The sequence below is a fragment of the Pyrgilauda ruficollis genome, unplaced genomic scaffold, assembly GCF_017590135.1.
Source record: "Pyrgilauda ruficollis isolate IOZ18807 unplaced genomic scaffold, ASM1759013v1 scaffold23, whole genome shotgun sequence".
In the NCBI taxonomy this organism is placed as follows: domain Eukaryota; kingdom Metazoa; phylum Chordata; class Aves; order Passeriformes; family Passeridae; genus Pyrgilauda; species Pyrgilauda ruficollis.
The window spans coordinates 13,726,327-13,748,043 of NW_024522539.1; the positions used below are offsets into that span (position 1 = coordinate 13,726,327).

Genomic DNA, 21,717 nt, shown 5'->3' on the forward strand with positions numbered 1-21,717 from the left:
GAGTAATTTCCTAGAGAAATAATATTTATGTAGCCAAGGTTCTGCAGCTGGAGCAGGGAAATGCACAAGATTATCGGGTGGTCTCTTACAATACAGGACAAAGAAATATTATATTAATAACAGTAGACAACAGTATATTTTTATTATAAAATTTCCGAAATTAGGCATATTAACATAATAAAGGAGAAAATTTCTCACTACCTATGCTAAAATCTACAACCTAAAATTCATTGATAAAGCAACAGGCCAATTTTTTTATATTCTGTCTGCTTTATTAGCTGAAAAACTAAGAAAAAACAGTCCAGTTTAAAGTACTTGGCATATGGATCACAGTGCTAAAACATTCCACACTGCACTTTTACAGCAGAAATTAATTTCCAGGTAAGAACACAGCATTGCTTTTATTTTACTTGCTAACGAGGATAATTGGCAAGCAGCACTGCTGCTGCTCTAGATTTGTTCTTTATATGGATCTCTGAAGACCACATGTGCACCCAGTGGTGACAGAAATATTTTCCATATGAGCCACCACAGATTTTAAGGTCCCACAGTCTGAACAAGGTGAGTCCATCTATCATTTTCTGTGCTCCGTAACAATCAACCAGGAAGTTAAAAACTTCTGTGACAACTAGAGGGCAATGATCAGCTTCCAGTTGCTGTGATCATCAAACCATTTAAATTTGTTGAGACACTGCTGAAAACCTTTCCCTGCTTTAACCAGATCAAAGGCAGCACAAGATTTCACTAAGAGACATTTTCTTGAAACAAAGCTGTTACAGATTCTCTTATTAAAACACCCTAGAAGCAAAATAAAGTTTATTTCTAGATGTGTGAGCTACAGAGATAGCTCCACACAGTCTTGGACAAGGTGTTTTTTCCAGTTCACTTACACCTTTACCAGGGAAAGTAATTGATCTGGACTTCATTAGGCTACTATTAAGTTATGACAGCACCAATAAAGCTTTAAAGCAGAATCACTGTTTTCAGAAGATTTACTTAAGGAAGGCATATTTATGGAACAAACTTATCCAATGACTTGTTTAAAATGCACAGCTACACATCCCATTTCAGGTAGAACAAGGGAGAGTGAGCATCAAATGTGTTTTTTGCAAGTAATTTCATTAGATGGAATATTTTATATCAAATAGTACCACGCCTGCTAAGTTATTTCCTAAATGGCAAAAGAGTAGCACAAAATTTCTGCTTTGGTATGAAATAAGTACTTGATGACAAACTGCTCTGATGAGGACAAAAATCTGGAAAATGGCTCTTCATAAATCAAGCAGCAACTTTTTAAAGGACATAAAGAGCTGTTCCATTCCACTGTTGAAGATTTAGGAATTAGGAATATTAGGAACACATAAAGTCCCTCTTTGATTGTATGATATAGAGTTTTTTAAAACTCAAGTTCTTTGTGCCCGGCCCCGGACTAAACATTACATGTATTTGCACAAAAAGAATGTTATTAAAGTAATGAAGCCTGGAGTTTTTACATGCTCACATCCCCAAAATTCATCCTGTGCAAAAAATTTTTCACTAGTGCACATTTTTGCAGAAAATATGAACGAAACAATACCATCTACTGCTGCAGAGTATCATATTTCTCTGTATGTTAGTAAAGAAAAATTCACAAATTAGTCATCTCTCACAGAAAGTGTATTGTATACCAAATCCAGAGAAGTTAAGTTTCAAACTATTCTCCTATAGTACCTTTTGGCTTTTACAAAGAAAAAAAGGAACCAAACCAAACAGAGCCAAAGCAAAAAAGCAAACAAAAATCCCCCAAACAAAACAAGCCCCCAAAACTAAACCAAAGCAAAAGTTTTTTACACAAACAACACAGTTCTAAAATGTCTAACAGCATAAAAATCATTCACAGTCCATCTTAACAGATATGAAAAAAATGCAACTGTGACAAGACGATTTTTGACAAGACATTGTACTTTGCTTACCTCACCCCCAGGTCTTGCTAACATTGCTGTTTGAAAGCAGAGCAACGTTAGTATCAGGTAGCTGACAAACATTATTACCCAAAGTTAGAGCTACCCTGGAGGAGCAAACCCTCTGCCAAGTACTAACAGCTAGCAGATGCACTTGTGTCTCAGGATCACAGCCCTGAGCTCTTGTAGGTACGAGTCTGTCTCCCTCTCCCCCTTTCTCTCGCACTCACGGTCCGACCAGGAGCTTTGCTCTCAGCCACTGCTCTGAAGACAACTGGTAAGTTGATCTCTTCATGTAATGACTTCTCCCTGCTGGGGGAGGGGGCTCGGCCAGCACTGAGCTGGGGGGCTGCAGTCAGTACGAAGCGAAGAAGGGGAGGGACAGAAATGGTCACTGCCAAGTTATGCATCTGCTGTGATTCATGGAACAAGCTAAACGGTAACCTTTAATGCACGAGGAGCTTTGGCAAAGCGTTATTGACTTAGGCAGGCATGATTGGAGAAACAGGCTAAAGCTGCTGCAAGGGATGCCTGTTGATGGTTAGACGGCATGTGCTACTTAAAGGTACAGCACCTCCTTTTATTAACAAGTTTATAAAACATAGATCACAACTTAAAACATAACCAGGAAGCAGCCTATGGTTTTACAGTCAGCCCTACACCAGCACAGTCCTGCTACCCGAACAGCCTGATCCTGCCTTATCAGTCAGAACCTGCTACCTCTCATCCCTGGCCCCAGGGGAACCCAGGTGCCCATTTGCTCTCTGGAGGGTCACAACTGCTTCCTGAAACGGATCTCTTTCCTTTAGAACAATCCTAGTAGGATATGGATGTTGTTCCTAGAGCAATCCTAGTAGGATATGGATGTTGTCTCTCTTTCATTTGTGTATTATAGCTGAAGAAATTTTGATTTATAATGATCCAACCCATCAAATAACCTGCTTTGACTAAGCAAGCAAAAGTGCAAGCCTTTCTTAAAGTTCCAGCTCCTGAAGTCAAAAAACCACACTATATTCTCATCTTTCATGTAAATACATAGTTCTTATCCATATGGTTCCAGGGGATATCTCAAAAATACGACCCAAGAATAACCTGGTCTCATATGTCAGACAGTAAACCACATGAACTCACAATACAGGTACTTGAAAATATCTCAACATTTCAGGAGGCAGGAAATAAAAATGTTGGTGAAATTGAGAAGAACACCATTACTAAGTATTATATTTCTTTTTGTAATTTGGTGAGCTTTGTATACATAGCTGAGTATGTCAGACTCCTCAGGCTATTTTTAAACTAGCTTTACCAACCTGTCTTTTCCTCTCATATGAGACGTGAAAGATAAAGTAGTCTTCCTCAAAACTGCAATTAAATACAGTCAAACTCCCAAAGCACTATAGGAAATTAGCATTCACACTGCTGCTGAAAGTCCAGATTCTGTTATATTTGCATTTGGATATCGGTTCTCCAGCAAGGCAAAATCTGACCTCTATTAATTAGACATAATTGTCACTGTACATCTTCCCTCTCAGTTCTTTCCTTTTACAGACTCCCACTATTGCCCATAAAGATCCCACCTTCTCCTGCCTAACCTGTCTCGCAATGCTGTGTTTGTTCAGCAGCTCCAGAAAAGCCTGCCCATTTCTGCCTCCCAAATCAGCAGACCACCTTTCAGCTCCTCTTCCCCTTTTGATACACAGCCCTGCAGTGCTGTGCTCCTGGCAGCACCACTGCAGTACCTGCGAGCACCGTGCTCAGCGAGGGCACGTCAGGGAGGAGGCCCTGCGATGCTGGCTGGCCAGGACTGGGCTCTCAAGGGCACAAGAACCCTTTCAGGTGACTGACTCCCCTTGAGGGAGCAGTACAAGCTTCAGAACACTTAAAGAGGCAGAATGAGATTTTCAGTATGGACCTCAAGAGTGGTTCTCCCAAATGATCTGAATGGTCACAGGCTGGGGACTCTATAGAATGGTGACTGACAGCCCAAATCTGCAGCTTCTGAAAACTTGACACTGTAACCTTAATGGTACTTTCTGACAAAAATCATTGAGAACTCTCCATTACTATGTTCTCACAAATACAACATCTCCCTTCAAGACCTACAGTAAAGAAGTATTTTCTCCCCTTTTAAGGTTTGCAGATTATACCGTGGTGCTGACAGCTAAATGCAGAGCTGCCACTACAGGTACTTTGAACGCTGGTTACCTACGGCAAAGTCTTCAGACTAAAAATGTAAAGCCAAATAAACTTAAGGAAATTTTCCATCAAAACCCTGTCAGGAAGCCAATCTGTCCTTCCATATTTTTTTTAAATATCTAGATGTACCACAAAAGGAAAAAGGATAGTGAGCAAACTGCCAACTAAACTGGAGTTCAAAACACTTCCAACAGAAGAGCTGCAAGTATGATACTCTGAAAATAGATTTAGTGCTTGAAGAAGTTTTAAAATAACACACCATTTCAGACTGCAGTGTGTAACAGAAGCTCCAATGATGAAAGCTCCTTCATGCAGATACTACTGCTTCCATAAAATTAAACTCTGTCTTGTTTTGCTGTTCTTCACAAAATGAACTAGTTTTTCTGAATAAATATATAGCACAGGCACAGTTGTGAATCTTCTTTAATGGCAGGCAGAAAAGCAAATTTAAGTAAATGAAGAGTACCTGTGATTTTAGTCTCCTCTCTGCTGATCATTCCACAGAGCAGTATATTTTCTGCAAATAATGAACAATCTTACTGAAGCCTAACTGAATATTATTAGGATGAGTTTCTGAGCACAGAAAGCTGTACTACATTCCCATTTAATAAGTCATATAACTAATTCTTTCCATATGCATTTAATTTTTTCCTCTATGAAAAATACAGGCAGAATTCCCTGAATTTCAGAAGCTGGTGCTCTGTTCTCCATGCTAAGACAAGAGATCTGTTCATACCTGCTCCTGTACCTTCAAGCTTTATCCCAGTGAACTGGATGAATTGTGCTGGTTCATAAGCACAAGCACAGCCTTCGCAGCACAGAGCAACTTGAAACTCAACACTATGCCCAACTTGTAGCATACTGCTGCAGCCATGATCAGAACTTCTCTGCAAACCTCAACAACCACTACACTGCAGATTATGAAAGTACATAGGCAATAGAAATAATCAATTTATGACTGATGAGCTATTTCAGATATAAGTTGTGCAGCAGCAGATAGAGAAACCATAATACCTTGGCAACAATTAAATGGAAGAAATAAGATGTCAGTAATTTCAACATAAAAACGCCTTTGCTTTTACTTAGAAACATAGCAAAAATAATAGCATAACTATTTTAGGTATATAATTGAGATAGAAAGTCCAAAATTATAGTTTAAAAAAAGAAAAACAAAAACCAAAATCAGAAAAAGCCATCACAATGTTTTGGGAGAAAGTTCCTATCACTTACTCATGGAAATAAAAATACACAAAACAAAAAAAGGACCTTTAGATAGTACAGTCCTTATTAAGAAAGTACTGACATGCATCTTGGAAAAAATTAACTGTCAGTCTTAAAGGGCATGTAAATATCAATTAGTTTATGAAGTTTGCTTACTACCTTTCTCCTGAGGCAATTGCACCTGGATTTCAAAGAGGACAAGTTTGTTGAACTTTTCAAAAGTATCACAGCTACTGCTTTCTGCTAAAGGTATATCAGCTTAGAAAGTTGACCAAATTCCTAATAGAAAAGTAATAACAGACATAGAAAAGTAATAATAGACATAAAATACATGAGAAATAAAAAACCTGAGTTAAAAGAAGCTTTTAAAGACTTCCTTTCTACTTCCTACAGCCTCAATGTTTGTAGAGTTTAACTCTCAAATTCTTAATGCAAGATAACATGGAGGGAGGATGACTACATATTTCAGGCTGAGTTACTTTAGAACAAGACAATGACAATTTCTATGCATTTTGCATACAAGTGAAAAGAATTAATTCATGTTTTGTCACTACAGGTGCAACATCAATGCCACTGAATCAGCTTAGTTGAAACACCTAAACCAAAAAACTATTTAAAAGTAAGATGAAGGCCAAAACAAATTTGCTGCTACAGCACAACCAACCTTTAACTGATTCTTAAAACAAGTAATTAAAATAGCATTCATTTGCTTTGGACAGACACCATCTTCCAGAAATCACTAACAGGAAAAGCAGCAGACACTGCATATTCTAATACTATTTAAGAAAAGGTGTTAGGTTTTTATTTCAGTGTTCCATGTAAAAATTTAACAGAGGAGGAAAAAGGCTGAATGTACAAGAAATTCAGTACAAATTACATGATCGAGTGGAAAATCTAGTATGCTTTGGTTTTATTTTAAATGGTCATTTTTTTTCCAGTTGCTGATCTACAGGTTACTTTAAAAAAAGAAAGAAGGGAGAAAATTTTTATGTTGATGAAGTCATGTGTAAAGATGGCTGCCATATTTATAGCTGTCAGATAGGCATTTCCAATCATTACCTCATTTCATTTTTCCAGGAAGCATTCCTTTCTGAATTAATTATTCAGATGTATTAAGGTTAAAATAAATTACCACTGTGCTTTATCCTGAACTACTGAAAGATACTGGCTGTGACACTTTACTCAAAATTTCTTCTATGAAGTTATTTTCTTTTAATTTTATTTTTAAAATAGTGTTTGTGTTAAATTAAACACTTGAATTAAAGAAGTCTCTTGCCACATTATGTGTGACTGAGCAGACAGGTAATTTAGACTGCTGAAATAATGCATTTTCCTTGAAAAAAAAAAAAAGTGTACTTGAGAAGGATGGAGAAAGAAAAATGCCTTTCCCCATCCTACCTTCTTGGATTCAGGAAATACTTGCAGCTGAAGCACTGAGGGATTTCTTTACCCCCCATGAAGGTGTATACATCCACTCCCCTGCTTTCTGCATTTCACTGGCAGACAGGGTGATGAAAAAGGGCAAGAGATTCTCTCCTATCCTCTGCCTTCTACAGCTAAAGTAGTTCTTGCTATTGCAGTCCTTTTGGAAGAGCCATGATCGCAATGACTCTGGATTTCAGCAGCTGAAATCACAACAGTACAAGAAGGATCAAGGAGTACTTGGACTTTTATAGATGCCATTGAACAAAACCAAACCCACAGCCTGGGGAGGAAGAAAAAGGGTGAGCTATGATTGCAGCCTGAGGGTTAAGCACATGGAGCCCTGTGAAGGGAAGCCCAGACGTGGAGCACCTTGGAGGAAACAAATCCCAGAGCCTCACACATATTCCACTGCACCTCAGCATTCTTCCTTGCTTTTAACTCCATTTAGTATATTAAATACGAACACTTTCCCAAGTAACTCACAGCTTTTATTTGTACCCTTTTGCTCAATTGTTTTGTTAGGGAAGCAGCTGACTTCACAAATTTTCTTGCATAAAAAAGCATTAAGGGGATAGCTATGTCCTTAAAATTGAAATATCGTTTGGCTACCAGAATACTCCACTGCATGGAGCAGCATGTCTCCTGCTGCTACCTTACATAATGAAGCTAGAGATTTACTTCTCAATCTGTATGTCTAATAGTTTTTTGATCCCACTGTACAGTTATGGAATAGACAAAGGGTTGCTGTGCAAAAATGCTCTTTTAAAGAGCTTGTAATCAATATTCCATACAGTCACTTTGTGTCCTGACTAATACTTTCGTTGGTTAACTACTTTCCAACTTAACTTTCAACTTCTGTTCCTGCTCATTTTTCCAATCCTCACACACAATCCTCATTTTTCCACTTGTTTGTCATCTAAAGTCACTCCAAGTTTGACTTCTTTTCTGTTTCTCATATTTTTCTTTCTCTTTTGTGAGGAAATAGAGATCAGTTTAGAAAGTACACACCATTAAAAAGGTATTATGACATCCTGTGAGAACAGCATTACGAAGCAAGTTTCTAACATTGGCCTACACTTAGGTCAGCCCAGTGTAGGTTACAGCAGTGGGAGTTGTCAGTTCCTTCCATAAGAACAAGTTACGTTCACGACCATCCAGTTTTCTCCTCTTTCTGCCATGGTACCAGCAGTGCACGGTGCTTTTAAACTACACTCAAATCCTTAAAAGGAAATCTGAGCATTTCCTTCCTCTTCTCCCTGCTCTTGACTTCTTAAAGCTAAAATGTTTGATTACAAAGACAGACTTTACTAAGAAGGTCCAACTTCAAAGAGCTGAATATTAACCTCAAATCAATTTATCATCTTGAATCTTTTCTTCGCTACTGAATCTATTATCCCTCTCCCCTTTCTGGCCTTACGATGTGCTAGAGGGAGGAAAGGACCTCTGCTTATCACCTGCCCAGGGCTGGGCTAGAATGTGCATTTTTCATGGCCATATTCCAATTTTCCGTATTTTGATGATAGAATTCTGGTTTGTATCCCAGGTTCTCAGAGCACCTCTCTGCCTCCCCAGACAGTAGCTGCATAGTGCAAGGAAAGTAAGACGACATTTATGAGGCATTCCTTCCTCTGACCAACACCACGTTTTGACTACAGAGCAAGTGTACATCATTCTTTGAACTTCTAATTTTTATGACTACCATTCATCTTGTGACAAAATTTTTTATTTCTGCATTTGTTAATCAATGTCTTTGTTTTCCTAATAAGGCATTAATATTTTTAGCACCATATTCTGGTTCTCCTCTTAAACTTTTATATTATTTTCTTAAGTATTTTCATAACATATTTTTCAACATTATTCACGCTGTCTTCTTCCTCTTCCTATACACAAAAGAGTGGTGAAACCAAAAGGAAAAGAGTTCTTTGATGGATCCTATTTAATCTCCTGTTCTGTATGCATGAAAAAGAGACATATTTCTAGAAAACTACCTCTCATCACCCAACTTTCACATAAGGCATTTGGATCTGTGTTTCCTGTTGAAGTGTGGCAAATGAGCAGCCACTAAAAATAAGACCCAAAGGAAAAGCAGACCTTACCCTTTAAAATATTAGAACCCATTCCTTTGCAACTGCCATGAAACTGGAATAAACCTATATTTGGTACCAGTGCTATATTTGGACACTTTACCTAAAATAAGAAATGAGACTGAGTCTGTTGGTCCATTAAAAAAATAAATACCCATGAAAAGATAATCTGTAACTATGTCAAAATAATTATAAATCATACAAATAATGCATATCTATTTCCTGGGAAAAGTAGGCCTCCTCCTAGGTAAAACATTCTAAATATGAGTTTGAATCAGGGTATTTTCAAATCTTTCACTTCTTCATCAGGGATAAAGGTTGATACTTCTACATGTAGAAAGTAATTTAAAGATACAACAAGATCTGGATCATGTAAGTATACTTGTTTTAATTATAAAAACAACAGAGAAGTACCAAAAAAAAAAGGTACCAAATGGCATAACACAATGGACCACAACTTACTCCAGGAATCCTCCTATGAGAACAGAATTATAAAGGAGAGTCTCTTCAGGTCCAAACTAAAATCTTGGAAACCAGATTTTAATGGCAACACCCATTTTCCCAAGTGTCCAGCTGGCAAATGACAGCTACATTAAACATGCCATCATAAAATGATGGGAACAAGCTGTCTCCATGAGAAAACTAATCAGGTAGGATTGTGAATGTAATAGTAATTTTCAGTTTTGCTAGGAAACAATACTGAAATTCTTTCAGAGGAAGAAGCCCTGGTAGAACATGTTTTCTAGCATATACATTCCCTGACCTGTTATTTTCTACATGGGTAAAAATCTCAAAGCACTAATGATATTCTTTGAGACAGAAGAAAACAGAACTTTGAAGATCACTGTGAGTCCTTCCCAGGAGTGGATCAAGTGTAGCACATGCTAGGCCAATATGCAGATAGGAACTGTGTAAAAAACATTATGGTAAAACCGACTTTTGCAAGAAATGAGCATCACCTCCTGCCAGCTAAAGACAAAGAGAAAGCTCTGCAAAAGCTGGCCAGTATTTTTCATGCTTAGTACTTTACTAAAGCAATAAAACAGTATCAGCCACCTTCAAAAACTGTCAGGGAGTAGTGACAGCAGTGACAGGGGCTCCCTAAAGGGATGGGCAGTCAGGTGTCAAGCTCCAACAAGGGCAGCAAGGCAGGTGCTTTCACTGGCCAGGACTCTGTGCCGCTGCCACCACAAGTCAGAGACAGGCAGATCCAGGGGGGCAGATCCAGGGGGGCAGATCCAGGGAGGGCAGATCCAGGGTCAAACAAGTCTGTAGTGCCAAGGCAAGCCCAGGGCCAAGCCAAGCAGCCAGTCCATGGAGCAGGGTACAGACCAGCAGGGTCCTGGCCAGGGCCACACAGGGCTGAGGCTGAGCCACACCAATGCTGCCTCCAAAGCAGCTCAAACTGGGACTGCAGGCCCAGGGCTGAATTTAAGTGTGGCTAGTGAGGTAGCCCGTGTGAGCACCAGGCTGAGGCTGGTCAGAGCCACTCTAATCAGAGCCCTGAACATCTGTGCCTAGGCCAAAATTCACTTTTCTAACCATATGAATGGAGGGCTAGCAGTAGCACAAATCAACCAAGCAAAAGAAGAAGGTAGGAGATTGTATTTGGCAGCAGATGAACAGTCTTGAAACAGAGGTAACCTCATAAGGAGTCAGTACTGCACGTATCACACAGACTAATTAGGGGACAGGACTAGAGCAGCATTCCATGGAACAAAAGGAAGTCAATATGCCAGCAGGAGTCATACAGCTGGAGAACCAGAGCCAAGGACAATCCTACAGCACAGGCACCTCTGTTCTGTGATGTCACAGAGGTACTAAATCACAGATTAAGACCCAAAGGATGAATAGACGGAATCTTGGAAGACCTGTATCATGATCCACTTTATTTTTTATAGTTTATAGGAATAACAAGCTTCCACCTGCTTCTGAGAGGAAAAAAAAAGAGGAAAACAGCTGTTTTGTTACCAAAAGAAACGTATATGTTTGACTGTAAACTTGGGATTTAACTGCAATGCTGGTCAAAATACACTGGATGCACACTCATCCAGAATCCAAATACAGGAAGAAAGAGGAGGAAGGTCTCCAAAGTAATTTCATTACACATCCCAAGTTACCTGAAAAAAGCAGAGAGAACTAATCTCATAGTACTGTAGCCTACACTTTAGGCAGCAAACACATCTCTACTTTTTCCATCAAGGTACTAAACTCCTGAGTCAAACATGCAGTTATTCCTGCCCAAAAATCTCTCCATATTCTGTTTGATTCCATCTTCCCAGCTGACCATCTCTACCAACAGGACTGTTGGTGGATCAGATCTCAGCATACTGCCTGCCTCTAATGCACTGCAAATTAAAAGACTTAACCGCAGCCTAGGTCAAAATCTACCCCGTTAGTAGACTAAAGGCTCATTTTTCGTCACTGGGGGTCCATGCCAGGTCAAGAACACACAGCACCAGCAGATCAGTTACACTGCTGGTGCAAATTAGGTACAAATTAGAAGCATAGCTGCAATGCTAGAACAAGGCTTCTCTTTCTCTGCAGATCTATAATGTATAAAAATGAACAAACTCTTTCTAAATAAACAGAAACTATCATCTTTATTGCCTAGATAAAAACAAATTCTGGGGAATCTGATTGTTTATACAGTAGATTTTTTTGATAGTTTATCTTATAAGTGTGCCTGCTTTCAAAGTAATCCTATTAAACACATGCTGCCCATTAGAACCAAGTGAACCTTCAGTGTATGTGGAGTCTTCCAGCTATCTGGACACTGGTCCCACATGCTTAAAAGCTTGGGAATCACACAGCTAGAGCAGACTTCATTCTGTTTTTCTAGGTGTCTTTCAAGTAAGCATACCATTTCTGAAAATGACCAATTCTGCATGGCTGATTTCTGCTACATAGGAAATTGGAACCATATAGCTAGAGATTCTGTTAAATCTTGAGCTAAATGGCATGTGTATGAATTCTGAAAATTCATATGCAGCTCAAACTAGATAAGGAGCATCTTAAAATAATTATGTATCCTTATGTCTCAAATATTTCATTTAGTACTGGATTAGCAACTCACAAAACTGATAAATACTTGAGTAAACAGCTGATGAGTCTCTGAGTAACCAGAGCACATCCAGTATAATTTAACTTGAAATTTCCCTTCCTGAATCCACCAACTGAAACAAGTTCAGTACTGTCAAATTTTCTCATGGGACAAACAACTTGTCTAAATTCAGGGAAATTCACTTCTCTACTATATAAGGAGGAGAGTTAAGCCCAAAATGACTGCATGAAATTGTTTGGTACTCTGAAAACTTTTCTTAAGTCACTTAGCATGCCATTTTATTTGTCAGCAGTTATATATCATTCTTAACCCTTGGTATATTAAAACCAGTATATATATATATATATAATATCTATACATGTATATTAAAGACTTCAGTTTTAATTTTACAGTATAAAATCCCAACACAATGGCACAAAATCTGGAAATATTGTTTGCTGGTAACAAAGTGTAAATAAATCTAGAAATAATTCTAATAGGAACACAAAGAAAAAAAAATACTTCTTAAAAGGTCACCTAGAACAAAGGAAGTGAGGAAACATTCATGTGCATTTTGAAAGACACAAATGGTGCTGATTACTTTATCCCTATACTCAGACTGTCTACGTGGGTTAAAGCTAGCAATAATACCAGTTCTAATCTTAAAGGCCCATCGAGAGACATAAAACCAGACTGCTTAAGAAAGCTGGTTGTAAAACCACATCTGTGCAGCCAACACCATCACATGGCTGGAAAACAATCAGAATTCCAACAAGAACCAAGTGAGTAAAACCCACAGAAAATTCCTTCATTGTGAAAGGAAGATTTTCTTTGGAAGATTTCCTACACAGTTCTAAATCTCTTCAATACAATAATTTCATACTTGTGTGGAGCATGTCTCAAATAAGTTTCCAACAATGTTTCAGGGAAGATTTCCTAACAATGAGCTACTTCTCAATTAATGTATTACCTATTTTTAGGTACAGCTCCATGTGCTAGCTCATGTCCAATGCCATAGTACTCACCACGAACTTAGCTGCCTGGGGTACCAGTGTTAGAACCCTGCCAGGCCACTGGTAGCATGGCTGGGTTATATTCAGTTCACCTTTTTCACAGGCATTTTGCAAACCACGTAAAACTGCCGGTTTAAATACAATGTCAAAGGATTTGAACAAGCGTCCAAAAAAATAACAAACAATATGGAAAATAAAATTTAAAAAAATATTTACCTCATCTTTACTTTTTTGTCCACTTAAAGATTTTTGCAGTTTGCCATACTGTCAGAAAGCTACATGGAGAATGAAGGCACACAGATACATAAATTTCCCCAGAGACAAATAAGAAAATAACGCAATCCACTATTTCCACACCGGCAGTTTTGTCTATTTAAGTTTGCATATTTGTCATTATTTAGTTCAGAAGCAAGTTTATAATTAAGAATCATTTTATCCAGCACCAAGAAAACAATTTAAAAAAAATGCAATGATAAAGTTTTCAGCATCTGTACTTAACCTCAACTATCAGAATAACATTTTGAATTCCAATGCACAATGCCTCCCAGACCTAACCTGGACCACCGCCAACTCAGACTGCTTTGACAATCCCAAGTGCCTCCTGCAAACTGACATCAGGATCCTGGCTGGTGATGGTACTTCCACAGGGAAAAGGGCCGCCGTTTTTGTTCTGGGGCCAGTGGCCCTGGCCGGGCAGCCGCCCCCTGAAATTCCACACAGCGCAAGATTCCTCCCAGACCTAATGTGCCACCACCACCAACTTGGGCTGCTTTGATAGTCCCAAGTGCCTCCTGCAAACTGACATCAGGATCCTGGCTGGTGATGGTACTTCCACAGGGAAAAGGGCCGCGCTTGTTGTTCAAGGGCACGCGACCCTGGGTGGGTGGCTCCCCCGCCTGAAATTCCGCACGGCGCACGATGCCTCCCAGACCTAACCTGCCACCACCGCCAACTTGGGCTGCTTTGACAGTCCCCAGTGCCTTCTGCAAACTGACATCAGGATCCTGGGCTGGTGAGGTTTGTTTCACAGGGAACAGGGTCAGCCTTGGTGCTCAGGGGCCTGTGGCCCTGGGTGGCCAGCCGCCTCCTCAAATTCCGCATGGCGCTGGATGCCTGCCAGACCCAACCTGCCAACACCACCAACTGTGGCTGCTTTGACAGTCCCAAGCGCCTCCTGCAAACTGACATCAGCAACCTGGGCTGGTGATGGTTGTTTCTCGGGGAAAAGGGCCAGGCTTGGTGTTCAGGGGCCTGTGGCCCTAAGTTGTCTTCCGCCTCCTGCATCTGACTTTTTTTTTTGTGTCTCACAGCTTCAAAGTAAGTAGGTGTTTTATAGTTATTTAGTTAATTTATTTTTAATCAGAAAATGTGTGGTTGACTTGAAACTCTTTGCTTGTCTTTCAGTCTCAGTGAATCAATTTTTCTAATATGATACAGAGACTTCTTTTTTCACTGAGAATAACTGATATTCTTCTCTGTTATGAAAGATTTCAGAGGTAAAAATTTGCAGTGCAGCATTCTGCACACTATTCTAGACCAGAAATTGAATTAATACAAACTATGTAACGTTTCAAATTCTGAAACACATTATGTGCAACTGGATGAAGACAATACTTCATTATCCAGGCTAAAATGTGTTGGTAAATGGTATTAAACAAATTCAATGTGCCATGGAACCCTAATGACTACTTATCCAAAGCCAAAGTAGACACAGAATTAAATCAAGCACTACTCTTTGAATGAGAATATTTATTATGAAGTGTTACCAGGGAATACTTGCCATTCATCTTTAAAAAACTTTTAAAATCTCATTCTTAGGGCATGTAATATATCATAACTTATCACGATTTTTTTGCAACCTAGAGACACTAAAGATAGTGTTTAGTAAGGAATGTATTTCAAGTTGCTATACTTTCTTTCTAGGAAAAAGACTTGACTTTTTCTTTTCCTCCTAAAATTTTAACTGTGAAGGATTCAAAGTCAGATACTATACTTAGTTTTAGTAAATATTCTCATATGCATATCTGGAAGAACAATATATTTAACAAGAGAAAAGTTTTTTAGAAATTCCTATGCATGATCACCTATTCTATGTATTATTAGGCACAGCACAATCACCTTCTGAGGGTATTTTTATCAATTAGGCCCTTCAGTACGTCTGTCCTACCACCCCAAAACTTTCAATCACTGCCTTTCAATCTGTGTAGGAGCCACAGACTATTCCTTTCATCGTGGAGAAAAATATAGGACACATCCATAATTCCCCATCTAGGCTTCATGCTATTCCCTGCCAAGGTGGTTTGGCAAGCAGGGAAGATATTTCAAAGGAAAACATATAGGGCCTCACTCAGCCATATTAATGCTCCTTCACATTCCTCTTGCAATATTATCCTGCCCATAAGGCTTATTTAAGTACAAGAACATCTTTGGCAAGCAGGGCTTTCAAAACAGAGACCCGCACAGAGAATCCAACAGCAGTACTTAGTTTTCACCTTCACACAATAGCCATGTTACAAAAACAACTTGTACTTACATGGGAACAAAAAGTCATGGATAGGTTTAGATTTGTAATCAAATATAGCTTCCCCAGCAAATTCTAAAATTGAGAAAGTCTGCTGCTGTCACCTTGTCATTTTGCATAAATATTAGAAGGAAAAAAAACCAAAACCCTACAGAAATATACAAGCCAATATTCTACAGCAGCACCATAAAGGGTGCTAGACTAAAAAATCTATTTTTTTAATTGGACAGAGTAGTGTGAAGCAAGGACTGTCCATTATATGGCTGACAAAAAACAACACATAGACACCCCCTACCTTAACAAATGTCTTCTCTAAGCAATTTCATGTTATGAGTATTCTAACACAATGTTTTAATTGGAAGAAAATATAGGGTTTTAATCCAAAAGACATCCCCATTATGCTTAATTTAACATTCCTCTTCCAAACTGAAAGCAAACAGGACAATTCGATCAGTTACAGGATGGTGCATCTTACACTTGAAGGGACAAAGAAAATTCTCAGAAGTGTGATTCTGAAAAAAGTGCTGAAAGCAAAATTTCTTCTTGCACTTAAGCAACTAAGAATTTGAAGTCAAACTCATGAATGTAATTCCTAAAGCACAAGGAGAAAAGACAGCTAACAGTTGCTCTGCAATAAGGTCTGTTTTTAGTTTATCAGATGTGATCGGTTGACTACAGAGAAGTTTTGAAAAATTATTTTAAGTTAGCTCTGTTTTAACATGGGCTATGGTAAGACTATGGTGAACATTTTTGTAATTCAAACCTTTGAATGTATTGCATGCTGCACCCATCTTGGCATCATTGTACAGTATGTGTATAACTGACAGATTTGCAACAAGTTTCTGAGCTGTAAGTTTATTTTTAATTACTTTCAAGTTCAGAAAAGTGGATTGGGATTATATTTAAGAAATACAAACTCTTAATTTAATACGAAATTAAGTTCTAATGAATTTGCTCTAGAGCAGACTTTATATGCAATGCATGACAATTCTGCATTCTGCCATAAATTCCATCAGGCTTTAGCACACCCCAGTTTACCACCACTATTATTACTCACATCAATCACACAATGTTTACTCTGAGCATACACTTGCTTAGTCTGTGGGGACATTGGAATACAGAAATTCCCAGGAATATATTGAGCATGTGAACCCACCTATTCCACACAATTAAATCCAATACAACAGCAGCAGTATAAACACACTGCTTCTGAAATAGACTGATTTCACTTTTTTTAATCTTCTGTGACATACTTTTGCAGACACAATCTTAAAATTCTTAGATTGACTTCCTATCATATAACAGGCTATGAAATCTTAAAAATGTACCTGGTTCTGTCTCCCTTTGGAAAAGAAACTACAGCAAAATCAAAATCTTTAAAATCATATGACAATACATCTTTGTAGATAATTTTTCCTTTTACAACTAAAATTCCATTCAAGTCTGAGTTTGAACAGATATTCAGAAATATTTTTGAGAAAATAAAAATTCTACACTTCTATCTGTGATGAATTGTGCTTTCTTTTAGTACTTGGTATCAAGGTCCTCTGTCTAACTTATACACTCATCTGCTCTTTGAACCTACAGTGTTTTATAGGCACATACTACACGCAAAGCTCTCTTCTTTAACTGATTAAAACGTGCTTATTTAACCCATCAGCCATGGGAATGCTGAAGAAAAAAATGAAATCATGATGATAAAAAGCTTATTTAAGCTTCAAAAGGAATGCATACTCAGGGATGCCTCATTTAACATGTAAGAAGTAACAGATACAGCTACCAAAGTATCACAGGAATTGATATTCTGTCAGCACAGGGGCCAAACTGTAACCATCACCTGTACAGATTCAGACTGGCTTTCATTTGGTTGGTGCTATTTCCAATTCTGCCTTTTTTTTTTTCTTAGAGAACTGCAAATGTCCAGCACCTCCAGGGTCTGTATCTTGTTCAACTCCAGCCTGCTGACACACTGATGAACAGCATCTGCCAATTCAAAGCAGCTCCGACCAGACTGACTTGATGCAATCTGGCAACCTTAATCACCTTAAGCTGTCCTCTGGAATACCTGTTCTGCATCTCAAAGTGCCTTTTCCACACAAGTAAAAATGGTTGGTGTAACTTTGTAGAAATTCACTGTTTTGTAACACTGGGCATAATGTTCTACATCTGGATAGTCTGGACAAATACACAAAACCCCCTTTTATTCTCCCAGGTTAACATTTCCAGGAAGAAAGGGGAGCATGATTTAGAGGAAGAGTTGAGGCCTGAACATATGGTTGCTGTAACCTGTGCAACATAAGCTGAAAGAAGGAAAAGGTAGCTCATCCAAGTCCTATTCAGGAATACATTTAAGACACACCCATAGACACTGGATATACAACCAAAGTATCACACACATAACAGGCTTAAAGAAAAAAGCAGAAATAGAAGGCCTTTTGCTAATTTTCTACCTAGCAGCAAGTGTGACATCTCCCTTTGGAAAGGGAGTTGGAGGCCAGTGGCAGCAGGAGAACAAATTAGCTGTATTGGCTTGGAAAGTTTATGATTAGCTTGGGAGGTCTGAAGCCTGCTGATCACTACAAAAATAACATTTCACTTTGATGCATGTCTATCGACTCTCACTATATTAAAATGTTTTCATTTCTAAATGTGGGTTTCAGCTGCTGTGTCTGGCCACCATGTGACATGAAAGTGAGGATCTTTATGTAACACATTTTTTTTCTGATCAGTATTTAATATAAGAGAAGTTAGCAAACACTGAATATTCTATGTGCTTGTGTGCCTGCAGTGATTTAAGAGTTCAAACTAAGACAAAATAGTCATTCCTGAAAACACATACTGGAATAAAATGCACAGGTTTACCATTAGAACTAAAATATCTTATGGCAAATTGAGTGGACAATGCTGATATTTTCAAAATAAAGCCAGAGAACTGCATAAATCAAGATCAAAACTCCACAGCAAAAGCACATGAACTACCAGGACATTGACCATATATCCTCTAGCAAACATTAGAAAGAATTCATTTGTGTGTTGGCAGAAGTACAGCATCTTAAGCACTTGTGCAATAAAAACGTCGGACATGACAATCAGACGGTATGAAACTATTCCTCACAGGGGCTTTAATACTTGTTATGAACTGCTGTGTTAGAGAAGTTCAATCTTTCTTTGCAGCTACCTTTGTATTTTTTCAGCCAGAGGCAAATAACTCTTTACAAATGTGCCTCTTCCACCTCTGACTTGAGGACCTGGGATTGGTTTCCCTAAATGAGGCTTGTCTTAAATTAGCTTAACAATAAGAAAGAACTGCAATTGTACAGAGAAGCAATTGTGTTCAGCTTTATCTTCTGTTGCTACACAGCATATAAAGCTCCCTCTGTCCTCTCTTCAGTGTACCATATGAGAAGGGCTAATGGGGATCTTTATGGCAATGGTCAGGGACTCTGAAAAGTTAGGTTCTTACACCTAAGCACAAGTGGAATGAGCTGTCTGTGTTCCTAGATGGACAGCCATATGCAAATATAATTGAAAATCAAGTTTAGATTTTAAGACCAGCATTGAATGAAGACCAAACTTCACAATTCTGAAGATATTAATGAATTTAGAGAATTAGAGAACTTGAGAGAAATCTGACATAGATAGAAAACTACTAGGCTGTGATAGTTTGAGTTGAAGATGCAGTTCAAATCATCACAGTGGGTTTACATTCAACATTCCTTCTGGTCAATCTCTAAATGAAGACAAAAATGAGAAGCAAAAGTTCTTAAAGTGCCCAGATCCCCCCCACACAATGACAGCTTCCCTCTTTCACAGTCTTTGTGCAGCTGTTACCAAGGAAGTAACAGAAAAGCCTCCACAGGTCTTTACTACTCATGGGTCTGTTTTCTTATTAGAGAGCTATGCAAATGTCCTCGTGACTTTTGCACAATATTCTTTCAGCTCATGGATGCTGCTTATTTCTGCAAGAGTTTCTTCTAGCCCAATAGTTACTTGCAGGTAATTGCAATAATGACAGTTCTACAAAGATTTTCAGAACAATATGAAAAAATTATATATCATTTTTCTAGAAAATTATTAGCAACTTCCTTACTAAAATATAGTAGTTGGTGATCCCCAGTTCTCTTCTTATGCAGACATGTTTTGAATCCTACATAGAAGTTTAATACAGATTCCAAACATCTGATGCTGACAGTTTATATGTGCAGGATAATGTATATTGAGAGCATGTACTATACAAACCAAGAAAACTGAAGAGATTGATTTAAAATTCACATTACACAGCTTGAGATAAGCTTCTGCATGAACTATCTGTCAAGGACAGCTACCATGGTTCTGTGATCAAATAGCTGGTGACACTAGGGAAATTTAGTATATATATGCAAATAAGCTGGAAATTATTTTAGACTGCTGTCACTATGCAAACAAACCAAAATGAAAGTTAAACAGAATGTTCTTTGTAATAGCTGAAAAAAGGAAGGACACATTTCAGACAGATGTCACTGAATGTCTGTTGAATATGCTTCTACTAATATAGTATGAAAAATTATGCCAATTATTTTAATGGGTAATTAAGTGGTTTATGTGAATACATTAATAACTTTTTCTTTTCCTTAGTAGTCTGATATTTGTGTTAATTTCATGCCTTGTGTTCTACATTTTTTTATTCAACAAACAGAACAAAATCTGGCACAAACATCAAACTGATGAACTAAAGAGTCAAAACTAGGCAACCTTTCAACTGAAATCCACAGGATTACACAGTACCACACAACACTGGGGCAGTTGTTAACTTAATGGAAGGAGCACAACACTGCACATTTAAGACACTTCACTCCATGCAAGATGAAATGCAGTTGACTTATCAAGCAGCAAAGAGCTCAGTCATGGAGAGACTTAGAACACTGTGGACAATTTAGCATCTGTTTAAGTTTAAGAAATATACACTGATGACATTCATGCTGTCAGGCTGACAGAGCAATTGGCTAACTCAGACACATGACTTTTGTTTGTTCTAACCCACACTGATTGGTCTACCACATACAAACTTTATCAGCGTTCTCCTCACCATGCTTTCAAAACCTGAACTTTTCACCACATTGTTTCTAAGCTGTGGACTAATACTTATAAAATACAGTCTTATACCAATCAGATTTCTGCTTTTGGCTATACAGTTTTAACAGCTAACTATAGTTGCATTCCGTTTCCAGCACAAGTCAGGATTAGTATAGAAAATATAAGGGCAGGAGAGCAACTTATAATAGCAATTAATGTCATAAATTCAGGCTGACATATGATGTCATTACTACTTATTTAAGTACAATATGAATGCAACAAATGTTAGATATTTTTTAATATTTTTAATTGAACTCTTAACATTGGGAAAGTTACTGTTTGTCTGAGCTGGTCATGAGCTAGTAAAAATTTTCTGTTTTAATTGGGTGTGATCTAATCACCTTTCACACTGCTCCAAATGCTTTAGACTTTCCAAAGCCAAGCTAGCTTAAGATATTTTACAGATTATTCCCAATGTTGTTTTTGTGTACGATAGGCAGCTGTCTATAGAGTAATAACTTTTTAACCAGTATTACTAGATAAAAACATGATCATGAAGGTCTCCACTACCCATTCCATGACACAAGAGACCCTAACCAGGAAACAGTGAATAAAGGGTTTCTTAGAATTGTGGAAAGACAAGAAGGCAGCACAGTTGCATTGCAAGTTTGCAAATACGAACATGCCAGCCAAACCTAAGTGTGCATAGAAAAGGGCCATTAAAAACGGCAAAACAAAGGATTATATTATTTTTGCACTATATTCTTATTCCCTGTGCAGAATTTTTTCTAGCTATGTGATCCCTTGCCTAAAATGAAAAACATTCCTGGAGGACTTTTGACATTGCAGTGATGAGGAGTAAGGAGAGGTTAGAGAACATCGACTGCAGCAAGGGTAACACTTGTTAAAAACAAAAGCTCAGACTCAGTAATGGAACAGAAGAAGCTGATAATGAAAAGATGGGAGTCAAGTGGGAGGAGAAGGACTCTGACTAATACTCATGATTAACTGAGAGGGGATACTGGAAGACAACTGTGCTGATGAAAAAAGGTGCAGGAACTAAATGGGTTAGAGGCAGACTCTCACTGCTGTAGTGTGAACTCACAGGTAAGTGCTTCTTCCCAGCATCCTGTGAAATAGGAATGTAACATCCATTTAGTTGCCTACTATGAGCACTTTGTATCCAAGCAAAGGCATTAGGAGTAATACTTTTAAAGTGATTATC

The 21,717-nt window shown here is 38.2% G+C and overlaps 1 protein-coding gene and 1 long non-coding RNA gene across 4 annotated transcripts in view; one reads left to right on the forward strand and one right to left on the reverse strand.

The window, feature by feature from the left end:
• THSD4 (thrombospondin type 1 domain containing 4) overlaps window positions 1-21,717 on the reverse strand; it is a 242,419-nt gene that overhangs the window by 92,258 nt on the left and 128,444 nt on the right. The window contains exon 1 of one of the 3 annotated variants that reach the window (XM_041468996.1): window positions 1,953-2,182. The exons of the other annotated variants lie outside the window; for them this stretch is intronic. Within the exon in view, the coding sequence (XP_041324930.1) occupies window positions 1,953-2,024 (72 nt within the window). The 5' untranslated portion in view covers window positions 2,025-2,182. Of the gene's footprint in view, window positions 1-1,952; window positions 2,183-21,717 lie in introns of those variants that run through there. 3 annotated transcript variants of the gene reach the window in all.
• LOC121354400 lies at window positions 2,084-17,538 on the forward strand. The gene is made up of 3 exons (XR_005955277.1): window positions 2,084-2,217; window positions 6,935-7,078; window positions 17,347-17,538. It is a non-coding gene; the product is annotated as an uncharacterized LOC121354400 (long non-coding RNA).